The following is an 11,890-nucleotide window of genomic DNA, read 5'->3' on the forward strand; positions in this document are numbered from 1 at the left end:
CATCTTCTGTAAAAGTACAAAATTTATGATAGTCTCAAGAAAGCTGTAAATACATATATATGTAAAAAAATAGATATATATCAATTTTTGAAAAATTATAAAATAAGTTTCCACTCTGAAGCTTTGACCTATTGTAATAAAAAACATATAAACATATCAAAATTGCTTCAAAATCGTTTTGTCATACAAACAGAGAAATTAATAATTAATATAACATTGTTCTATAATTTTTTTCACACTTTATAGAGTAATAAATAAAAAGTATTAATTGATGCTGAAGCAATTCTTGTAAATTATTAAAAATTATAATCTTACCTTTTTTTATATCCTTTTTTTAACGATAATCTGCGTAAGCTGGGAACTAATTTGCCTCTCTGCAAATATCTCCCCATCTTGTATATATGACACAAAAATCACTCAAAACGTATATAACTACTAACACACTTTCTACAGCATCGAGACAATGGGTGCATCCAGTACGGCAACCGCTCACTGAGCGGCTAAGTAGCGGCTATTCGTGAGCGCTCGATGAGCAGCTTTTCATGTACTGGATACATGCTCACAGCTTTTAGACGTCATACAACTATATAACCTATTTTATGACAGATAGATAAAAGTTAAAAGCAAAATTATATTTTTTGATTTAAAAATAATAATGGATCGACAAAATATTGTTACGCTTATGTTTGAACATGATAGTGATGAACATGAAAACATTATACAAATCATCGAGGATTTTCAAGACTTATTCGAAGATAATTTATTAGAAGCAGAGATTAAAACATTGCATGTACGAAATGAAAATTATTATGAAATAACAATTCCACAATATTCATTAAGCGATTTCCATGCACATTTTCGGATGACACGCAGAACAATGGAGGTAAGTAAAAACAATTATGATTTTACATTAACGTATAGTGAATGTAGTTTTTGTATTTTGATAACAGAACAATAATATATAATAGTATAGTTATAGTATTGCATTACAATTTTTTATAGATTTAAAAAATAATTGAATAAATCGTATTAAATTAATGTATTAATTATGTATAATTATTTATATAAATATTTATAATTTATAGCTTCTTATAAATGTAATCGGACAACACATGGAAAAAGAATATTATGTGGTACCTTTAGACAAACAAGTTGCATTAACTGTATGGATTTTGGCAAAAGCAGAATCATTTCTCGCAGTTGGAGATAGATTTGGAATGTCTGCTAGCACAGCACATTTTTGTTTTCAAAATATTATAAAAACATTGGCTTCATTATTGGGTACATACATAAAATGGCCAAATGCAGCAAATGTGCAAAACATTATAGATGTAAGTATATAATTATATTACAAAATTATATTATCAAAAAATAAAATAAATTTTAAAGGATAGCATTATCATTCTAATTCATATATATTTTATCTATATTTCATATCTAAATTGAATAAAGTATATTTTTAAATATTAAAAGAAAGCATATGAAAAACAAATTATCAGGAAAAATTCGTATTATTGTTAAAATAATTTTTACATATACATACATTTTGGGATGGCAGGTACAACAAAAAATATAAAGGAATTAAATAATTTATTTGCATTAGTATTTATAACAAATATATATAGTAGTGTTTTTATAACAAAAGAACTTATAGTAAAGTGTATTAAAATTTAAAAAATGTACATTTTTTCGTTTCTCTTAAAAATAAACTCGTAAATGTAAAGTGTATCAATTTAATTTATGTATTATGACTCATCTATACTTAGATTACATGACTACATGAATTAAAGAAATCATGCTATTTTTTCACAAAACTAAATGTGTTGTAGCCATATTGAAAAAGAAAACAAAACTTTTTGGCAGTTAAAAAACTTAGATTACATGACTACATGAATTAAAGAAATCATGCTATTTTTTCAAAAAACTAAATGTGTTGTAGCCATATTGAAAAAGAAAACAAAACTTTTTGGCAGTTAAAAAACTTAGATTACATGACTACATGAATTAAAGAAATTATGCTATTTTTTCAAAAAACTAAATGTGTTGTAGCCATATTGAAAAAGAAAACAAAACTTTTTGGCAGTTAAAACTAAATTGGCGTTATATCACTTTTCATCAATCACAGCACTTTTCATAATTAAACAAAAAATAAAATATATTTTTAATAAACATTTACAATAAATGATTTTAAAGTAAAAAATGAACGAAACATGAAAATAAACCTGATTTACCAGAATATTTGAAAAACAATGAAAGATTTTCATTATTTGTTTTTCAAATATTCTGTTAATTCGGAGAAAATTTTGTTACGTTCTTTTTGAACAGTTATCATAGTATCTACTGATTCACGCAATTTTTTTGATTCTTGAAGTTTTTCTTTTCCTATTGCTACTAAGTCTTTTCGAAAGACATCATAATTTCGTTTCTTTCCTCGTTCTTTCAATCTTTCAATTTTAGCACTTTTAATATTTTGACCAGTTGTGCTATTGGGAGTACTACATGAAGTTGTTGGATTGTCTTCGTCTGTCGACTCAAAGGAATTTGCAGTTACTAACATATCAGTAACTGCAGGTTCATTTAAGTCGACAGATAAATCTAATATTTCCGGGTTTATTGTTTTATCATTTTCTGTAATAACTCTCATACTGCTTAATGTATTATCCATTGAAATAGTTTTATCATGATTAAATATGTTGCAAAAGTTATCATAATACTCCCATGTTACCGTACCTCTTCCGGTACTTGTTTTCTTATTGTTATCGTGAATTTTTAAATAAGTTTTTTTTAAATTTCGAAATTTTTTATCTAAACTGTCAGTACTTATTTTATACCCATGTTTATCGAATATATTTTTTATTTCGCTCCATAACATTTTCTTTTTGATTGTAGGATTTCGAAATTTTTCTTTTCTCTTTTCATATTCTGTTAACAATAATCGAACTGCATCTTGTGTCCATGTAAAACTGTCATCTAAAAAGAAAAGATTTAAATATTAGGTCAAGTATCATAATTTCGTGTTTTGTTTTGGTAGGATTTTGAATATCGTTCTCGTGGAATACCAGGAGTGATTGGCGTTATTGATGGTTGCCACATTCCGATAATGCAACCATATAACAATCCGACAGATTATTATAACAGAAAAGCTTTCCATAGTGTCATTTTACAAGCCGTATGTGACAATAAAAGAAGATTTATAGATGTGCACATAGGTGTGCCAGGAAGATGTCACGACGCGCGAGTTTACCGAAATAGTCCTCTTTTCCAGAATATAATGTATCAAAATTTAATTCCGAACACAAATCATATAATTGGCGATGCAGCTTACCCGTTAAGTCGATTTTTAATAGTACCATATAAAGATAATGGTCACTTAACCGAAAGACAAAGCAGATATAATAAAAAATTAAGTTCTATTCGATCTACAATTGAACGAGCTTTTGCATTGTTAAAAGGAAAATTTAGGAAATTAAAATATTTGGAAATGTATAACTTAGACCTAATTAACTATGCAATTGCATCCGCATGCATCTTGCATAATCTTATATTAACAGAAGAAGGTGATTGTGATGATTATTTAGATGAAATACCAGGAGTGTAAGTTGAAGTTTGCCGGTTTTTTCGTTAAAAAAAACACATAATTTTCAAGGGAATCTCAAAATATTTTTATTCAAAGTATTGACCATTTGATTCTACACATTTCGTCCATCTTTCAGGCAAATTATGGATACCATTCCAAAAAAACTTTTTCTCTTTCGAGGAAAACCATTCGACGAGCCATTTTTCAACTTCTTCAAAATTGACGAAGTGCTGCTCAGCAAGTGAGTGCCCCATCGATGCGAAAAGGTGGAAGTCGGACGGGGCGAGGTCTGGAGAGTACGGCGGGTGCGATAATATTTCCCAATTAAGTGCTTTTAATGTGTCCTTCACGGATCTAGCGGTATGAGACGGTGCGTTGTCATATTGCAAAATAACTTTGCCATGTCTTCGGGCCCATTCCGGTCGTTTAACGATCAACGCATGATTCAAATTGATCATTTGTTGTCGGTAGCGATCCGTATTTACCGTTTCACCAGGTTTTAATAGTTCGTGGTACACCACACCATCCTGGTCCCACCAAACACAGAGCATTGTCTTACGGCCAAAGCGATTGGGTTTTGCAGTGGATGGAGCGGCTTCACCAGGTGAAAGCCATGATCTTTTTCGCTTCGGGTTCTCAAAAAAAATCCACTTCTCGTCACCCGTGACAATCCGATGCAAAAAAGACTTCCTTTCGAACCGCTGAAGCAGCATTTCACAAATGGTTTTTCGATGTTCCATTTGCCTGTCGTTCAATGCGTGTGGCACCCATTTTCCATACTTCTGGATTTTTCCCATGGCTTTTAAACGTTGGCAAATTGCTACTCGGGACACATTAAGTTTTTCTGCCAATATTTGTTGTGATTGAGTTGGGTCTTCATCCAACAACACCTGCAAATCCTCGTCTTCAAACCTTTTCACTGCACCAGGATGTTTATTGTCTTTCAAATCGAAATCTCCACTTTTAAATTAACGAAACCATGTCTCACATGTTCTAATCACTGGAGCATGTTCACCATAAGTTTCTACTAGCAAACAATGTGCTTCAGCTGCTTTTTTCTTTTGATGAAATAAGAAAAGCAACGAATGCCGCAAATGCTCTTTATTTGGAACGAAACTCGACATATTCATTGATTTAAACGACTATGACGCTATTATTTTGACAGAATGAGACTTAGGTGTTTTTGAAGGTTAATGTCAATAGAAAACAATCGTGTATATAACAAATCATAGAAATGCCTACATCCTGCTAGCAACACCTACTGTAAAAACCGGCAAACTTCAACTTACACTCCTGGTAGAAGATGAAAACGATATTGAAAATGTTGCAATAGAAGATGAAAATGATCAAGGAAACGAAGCAATAAGAAATATAATCGATAGCGGTTATGAAAAAAGAAATAATATCGCAGAAATGTTATAAAAAAATGTATGACTTATAGGCCCATGACAAATTAGGTAAGATATTTTTATAAAGATATTTTTATAAGATAATTTTACTTACCATTTTCTTTTTCTGCAGATGGTGACTGGAACTCTAATTGCGAAGAGGCATCATGCACATATACCACATTAGAATCTACATAATACATAATAAAAAATTATTTTATGTATACATTAAAGTTATACAACCATGTAAAAGCAGATGTAAAACAAAAACTACGCTTTACTTATAGGTATATTTATAAGTACAAATAAAGTATATGTATATAATATTTTATATTATCTACTTAATTGTCTCTTAATTATATTCAAGTTTAGAATTATGCTTTTATTTACCATTTTTGTTTCCTATTACAGTCCTTCCTATTGAAGTCCTTTGCGGTTGAAATTCTAATTGCGCAGAATGTCCATCTATATACTGCGATGCAAAAGTAGCATCTATATAAATACATAATTTATGTTTAGTATATATTCAATTAGCATTTTTAGATTTTAATAAATTGATTTAATTAAATTATATATTTAACTTACCCTTTCGTAACTTTTCATGTATATCAGCTGTCTCTACTATATTGTAGATAACACCTTCAATAAGATATTGACTTTCTATGAAAGCCATTTTTTTCTATAAACAAATATTTTATTATTACACACTATTACACTAATCTATAATATCCATTTATGTATGTAATAATAAGTAAGGATAATGAGTACATATAATAGCTAGGTTGTAGGTTATTTATTTACAATTGTTACTTACATGGGAATTTTCGTCTTTCTTTATAAATTTTCGCGTTTTCCAGGACGTAATATCACACTTTTTATGGAAAATAATCGTTTCTTTATAGTTTTTCTAAAGAAGTTCTCGGAGAAAGGTTACTTCGAGAACCTCTGTAGCAAACTATAAAGAAAAGATTATTTTCCATAAAAAGTGTTAATATTACGTCCTGGAACGCGGAAATTTATAAAGAAAGACGAAAATTCCCATGTAAGTAACAATTGTAAATAAATAACCTATCATTATACTGTCTTATAACCTTTTATTGACAAGGCGAAGCGGGAATAATAAGCAGTGAGCCGAGTGAGCGATAGTGAGCGACATAAAATTACGCTCTCAAATATGGCGACCGCTCACGATGAGCGACTTAAGGAGCGCTTGCATACAGTACACAAATCTAGAGAGCGTAGTTAGCGGCTATTGAGCGCTCACTGAGCGATTGCGGTGCTGGATGCACCCAATCGGTTGCAATCACTCACGCTGTGCAAGAACAATACATGTTTATCCGCGCTACTGTCTTTTTAAATTCAGTAACGGATACAGTATTGTGCGGTGCCCCAAAAACGGGAACACGACTGGAATGTAACTTGCTGTCATAATTTTGCATAATAAAATTAAATTCGTACTTATAAAGTCCATAAAACAAAATGTTTTATGTTTGAAAAACATAAGTAATGTTATAATACTATTAAATAATTATATTATACGTAATATTTTATAATATTATATTTGATAATATTTTTACTTCGTAATTAATTGTAGGTACTTAGTACAAGCAAATTTTTTTAAATATCTTTGCAATAGCCAAATTTTTTCCTGTTTTAGTAAAAAAATAATGAGTTGAAACAATGAAGTACATAACATTTCTTTAACGTGGTCATCTCCTTTGCTCTATGTACACAATTTTATATATTTTTTTACTTGTTCGTTCTCATTTCTTTTTATTCTGGCATGTTTATTTGCTCGTTTGCACATTTAGCAAATCACTGTAATTCTCTCACTTTTTTGCATTTAGTCATCTGATATTTTGGTAAATGCTTGCAATAATGTTATGGTATTATTTTTTATTATTAATTTTTACTAAAATATAGATAAATGTTTTTGCATAGAATTAATAATATTGTATAATGAAGTTTCTTGTATATGTGATACTACATACAAATAAAAAAGAAGCAAGATTAGCATCAAACTTGATATCATTATATTATCATTGCAAGTATTTACCTAAGTGTCAGGTAAAATAATGCGAACAAGCGAAAGAACACGAGTGATTTACTAAACGTGCAAAAGAGCGACTGAATATGCGAAAAGCAAAAGAATGAGAACAAGGGAGTAAAAAGTAATAGAAAAATTGTGAAAGTAGGCTAGAAGAGAAAATCGCGCACGAAAATATAATGTATTGTTACAATTTAATTGTTTAATCTCATTTTTTCTTTATTTCAACATAAAAAATTTATCTATTAATTTTGCAAAGCTATTAAAAGAAATTCGCCTTAGAAACGCTTGCTTTTTAGCATTTATCGTACGCTGTTGTCGGCTGATGTTTGGAAGCGTTGGTGAAAGCGAGACAAACGATATTTACTCGCTTATACCGAATCGATTGGCTGAGCGTAAGGACGCGTGACGCGATTCTCGCTTGTTGCGTGCCTCTCCTACCGCGATGTTGTTAGTGCGAGTGTCCTTCCCGCTCAGTTCTAACGACGCCATTGGGATGGAAAGTCGTAACGTGCGAAGAAGTAAGTAGGAATAAAACATATATATATATATATAATATACATATTAATTTAATATCATGTATAATTAAATTTTTTTGCAGGTAAAACTGAGGGCCATTTCTCATCGCCCATGATATCGCCGGCACGTGGATCAGCACGTGCGTTGGAACCGGTCCACGTGCCGGCTCAGGCGCCCGTCCAGGCACCGGCGCCCGTCCAGGCACCGGCGCTCGTCCAGGCACCGGCGCTCGTCCAGGCACCGGCGCTCGTCCAGGCACCGGTTCAGGTGTCCGTCCAGGGACCCGTCCAGGCACCGGCTCAGGCGCCCGTCCAGGGACCCGTCCAGGCACCGGCTCAGGCGCCCGTCCAGGGACCCGTCCAGGCACCGGCTCAGGCGCCCGTCCAGGCACCGGCTCAGGCGCCCGTCCAAGCACCGGCTGAGGTCTTCTTTGAGACACCGGCTCAGGCGTTCGGCCGACAACCTCTTCAACCAATGGGAAGAAACGCATTAGAAAAAGTAAGTTATAAGAAAACTTTTAATATCGTATGTGCGTGAGTGTATGTGCGTGCATGCATGCGTGCGAGTGAAGTGTATAAAAATGAATGCGAGCGAGAGAACAAGAGAGCGAGCGAGCGAGCGAGCGAGAGAACGAACGAGAGAACGAGCGAGCGAACGAACGAGCGAACGAACGAGAGAACGAGCGAGCGAACGAACGAGAGAACGAGCGAGAGAACGAGCGAGCGAACGAGCGAGCGAACGAACGAGAGAACGAACGAGAGAACGAGCGAGCGAACGAACGAGAGAACGAGCGAGCGAACGAACGAGAGAACGAGCAAGCGAGCGAAAGAACGAGCGAGAGAACGAGAGAGCGAGCGAGAGAGTGAGAGAGCGAGCGAGAGAGAGAGAGGGGGGGAGGGAGGGAGAGTCATAGGCACGCATGCACAATTACTTAATGCAGAGCTCGGAATTATTTAAGCATTTTAGCAGAATTTTGCAATTGATGCCTCCTTTTCTCTCCTTATCGCACATACCGCAGTTGCTTGGGCCAGCACCGCCGAGCGTTAGGAGCGGTGCTGGCTGCGGCTGCGGCTGCGGCGTGCGCGGTAAGTAGAGAAAACAAGGCATCAACCGCAAGATTTAGCTAAAATGATGAAATAATTCCGAGCTCTGATTTAATAAATATAGAATCTCTAATTGAGTTTATCTTCTGTTTACAGCGAATTAATAATCTGATACGTAAAAAATTACGCACGGTGCAGAAAAGAGGACAGGGTTTCAAACAGGAAGCACCACCACAACCACCACCACCACCACCACCATCATCAGCAGCAGTGGCACCTTATTGGCATCCGTGCAGATATGCTCCATCAGCATATCCAGCATATCCAGCATATCCTCCACCGTGTCCGCCGCCGTGTCCGCCGCCGTGTCCGCCGCCGTGCCATCATCCATCGTACGGCTCTGCGTACAATCAGCCGTATAATGGATACGGTTCATCGTATTATTGGTAACCAAGTAACAAGTAAAGATATTACAATTTTTCGACTCGAATTGTTCAAAATAAATGACAAACAAGCTTCAGAGCCACAGCTAGTTAGACATGCTCTATTAATTACTTTATATCACATAACAATTAATTAGACGTTTCGACCATTCGGATGTGGTCATCTTCAGTACAATACTTAAAACTATCTTGTAAAACATATTACAATAATTTAATCCTATAACCGTTTCTTTTGAAACATTTAACCGGTTATAGGATTAAATTATTGTAATATGTTTTACAAGATAGTTTTAAGTATTGTACTGAAGATGACCACATCGAAACGTCTAATTAATTATGTGATATAAAGTAATAAATAGAGCATGTCTAACTAGCTGTGGCTCTGAAGCTTGTTTGTCATTATTTATTTTAAATAAAAAGTAATTTTTATTTCTTTGTTTCTTTGAAATGTAATGTAGGTCTAATCTTTTTCATCGCATTAATTGTAGTTATTTTGGTTTTTTGGTTACTTTGGTTTATTTTTGCTGCGTTTGGTTTTATAAATCAGAGACATCCGTTTGCTCTTAGTAATAAAAAGTATTTTTTATTTCTTTGTTTCTTTGAAATGTAATATAGGTCTATAATCTTTTTAATCGCATAAATTGTGCTTATTTTGGTTTTTTGGTTTTTTGGTTTTTTGGTTTTTTGGTTTTTTGGTTTGATTATCAAATATTTCTTTTTTGCACCATGCGCAATTTTTGTCTTATAGTTTATTTGCTGCAAACAAAAGATATATTTTACACTATGTATACAAAATAATGCGATTAAATAGAAGTTAGACCTATAATTTGTATTTTTATATAATAAATATGTTTTATAAAATTAGATTTTATAAAATTTATAATATATATTTATAAAATATATATTTTATAAAATTTCATTCATTATATGTATTAACATTTATTTTGTTATGTATAAAAAAATTTTTTTTTTCAATAATTTTTTTACGAATGAATAAAAAATTATTGTACATGTATTCCAATGTGTGTATGTACATCTATGTATTTGTATGTACATGTATGTACATCTATGTATTTGTATGTATATTGCATTTATATATATTTTGCATTAAAATGCAAAAATAAAAAAATTTTATATCTAAAAAATTGTGCATTCTTTTAATCCCATTTTCCTATAAGCTTCCTATTCATAAACCCTAAATTATAATTACTATATTTGTGTTTGGAGCACATTCAAAATTAATTCAATAATAAAATTTCTGCATACTCATGTAGTGTCGAGAGAAAAATCATTGATTAGTTATATGCATATAGAGATATAGTAAAATTTAATATGGTGCAAACAAAGAAAAAGTGTACATTATTATATAATATAAATTATATATATAAAGTCTATATTCATACTTTTTTATAATATTATTTATACACTTTTCCTCCCACTGTATCTTACACAATATAACATTTTATTATACCTTTATATACTTATATTAAGAACTAATCAATGATTTTTCTATTGACATTATACATAAGTGTACATAAATAGAATTATTAAATGAACTAGAAATGGTACAGTGTAAAAAAATCAAAATATGTCTACTTTTTTAAATTAGTGGTTCAATATTACATTTTACTATACCTCTATAACATTATTTATGTATGCAATATATGTATATAGAGGTATAGTAAAATGTAATATTGAATCACTAATTTGAAAAGATAGACATATTTGGATTATGTTTTTCACTGCACATTCCAAATTCATTGAATAATTCTATTTCTGTACACTTATGTATAATGTCAATAGAAAAATCATAGATTAGTTCTTAATATATGTATATAGAGGTATAATAAAATGTAATATTGTGTAAGATACAGTGGAAGGAAAAGTGTATAAATAATATTATAACAAAAGTATCAATGTAGACTCTATATATATATAATTAATAATATTCAATAATGTACACTTTTTCTTCTAATGTATCTTGCACTATATTACATTTTATTATATCTCTATATACATTTATTAAGAACTAATCTATGATTTTTCTATTGACATTATACATAAGTCTACAGAAATAGAATTATTTAATGAATTTGGAATGTGCAATGAAAAACATAATCCAAATATGTCTATCTTTTTAAATTAATGGTAAAATATTACATTTTACTATATCTCTATATACATATATTGCATATATAAATATATATAATAGAGGTATAATAAAATGTAATAATGTGTAAGATACAGTAGAAAGAAAAGTGTACAAATTGAACATATAAATCATTTTTGTACGTAAAAGCAGAATCACTATTTTTAAAATAGATATATTTTGATTGCTTTACACTGCACATTCCAAATTCATTAAATAATTGTATTTCTGTACATTTATGTATAATGTTGTAACGGTGCGAGTTTATCTGACTCAAGTGACTAGCGCGGATAAGCTCGCCGGTGCCAGGATTCGGAGATACGGTTGGGGGAGACTCCAAATAACCAGTCAGTGATTGTCGAAGTAACTAAATATATTCTGTTCTCAATTATTTACATATTTACAAGGAGGAAGTAAGCCATAGCTGCGCAACGTAAGAGCGTGAAAGCGTTGCTGGTGGTTGTAGCGAAAAGAGCAGCGGTGCTGGTAATAATTAAAGTATAAGCGGTGCTGATGATTACAACAGATACGAGTTAAGCGGCGCTAGTAGTTACAAAAGAAAAGAGAAGCGGTGCTGCTACGAGCTAACAAATGAGCAGCGCTGGTAATAACTACAGAATAAGCGGTGCTGGTGATTACAACAGAAGCGAGTTAAGCGGCGCTAGTAGCTGGTAATAACTAAAGAATAAGCGGTGCTGGTGATTACAACAGAAGCGAGTTGAGC

General features: G+C 32.2%; 3 protein-coding genes and 1 long non-coding RNA gene across 5 annotated transcripts; 3 read left to right on the forward strand and 1 right to left on the reverse strand.

The window, feature by feature from the left end:
* The first annotated feature begins 336 nt into the window (after nt 1-336).
* LOC137001449 (putative nuclease HARBI1) lies at nt 337-4,257 on the forward strand. Its single transcript, XM_067360326.1, has 3 exons — nt 337-883; nt 1,086-1,331; nt 3,032-4,257. Exons 1-3 carry the CDS (start codon nt 656-658, stop codon nt 3,596-3,598), a joined length of 1,041 nt encoding a protein of 346 aa, XP_067216427.1. The 5' UTR covers nt 337-655; the 3' UTR covers nt 3,599-4,257.
* On the reverse strand, nt 1,344-6,253 carry LOC105669242 (uncharacterized). 2 transcript variants are annotated; one of them, XM_067360327.1, is made up of 5 exons: nt 6,057-6,253; nt 5,551-5,644; nt 5,356-5,457; nt 5,081-5,155; nt 1,344-2,970 (listed from the first exon to the last, which is right to left on the reverse strand). In XM_067360327.1, exons 2-5 carry the CDS (start codon nt 5,636-5,638, stop codon nt 2,264-2,266), a joined length of 972 nt encoding a protein of 323 aa, XP_067216428.1. In that variant the 5' UTR covers nt 5,639-5,644; nt 6,057-6,253; the 3' UTR covers nt 1,344-2,263. The 2 variants fall into 2 exon arrangements, with proteins under 2 accessions (XP_067216428.1, XP_012217524.2); XM_012362101.2 differs by having other exon boundaries at nt 5,780-6,253.
* On the forward strand, nt 4,293-5,291 carry LOC137001450 (uncharacterized). The gene is made up of 2 exons (XR_010891460.1): nt 4,293-5,034; nt 5,099-5,291. It is a non-coding gene; the product is annotated as an uncharacterized lncRNA (long non-coding RNA).
* Nucleotides 6,254-7,379: 1,126 nt separating the features above from the next.
* LOC105680166 (skin secretory protein xP2-like) lies at nt 7,380-9,233 on the forward strand. Its single transcript, XM_067360436.1, has 3 exons — nt 7,380-7,533; nt 7,614-8,029; nt 8,731-9,233. Exons 1-3 carry the CDS (start codon nt 7,458-7,460, stop codon nt 9,022-9,024), a joined length of 786 nt encoding a protein of 261 aa, XP_067216537.1. The 5' UTR covers nt 7,380-7,457; the 3' UTR covers nt 9,025-9,233.
* Nucleotides 9,234-11,890: the final 2,657 nt, after the last annotated feature.

This window comes from Linepithema humile, chromosome 8, assembly GCF_040581485.1.
Source record: "Linepithema humile isolate Giens D197 chromosome 8, Lhum_UNIL_v1.0, whole genome shotgun sequence".
Classification (NCBI taxonomy): domain Eukaryota; kingdom Metazoa; phylum Arthropoda; class Insecta; order Hymenoptera; family Formicidae; genus Linepithema; species Linepithema humile.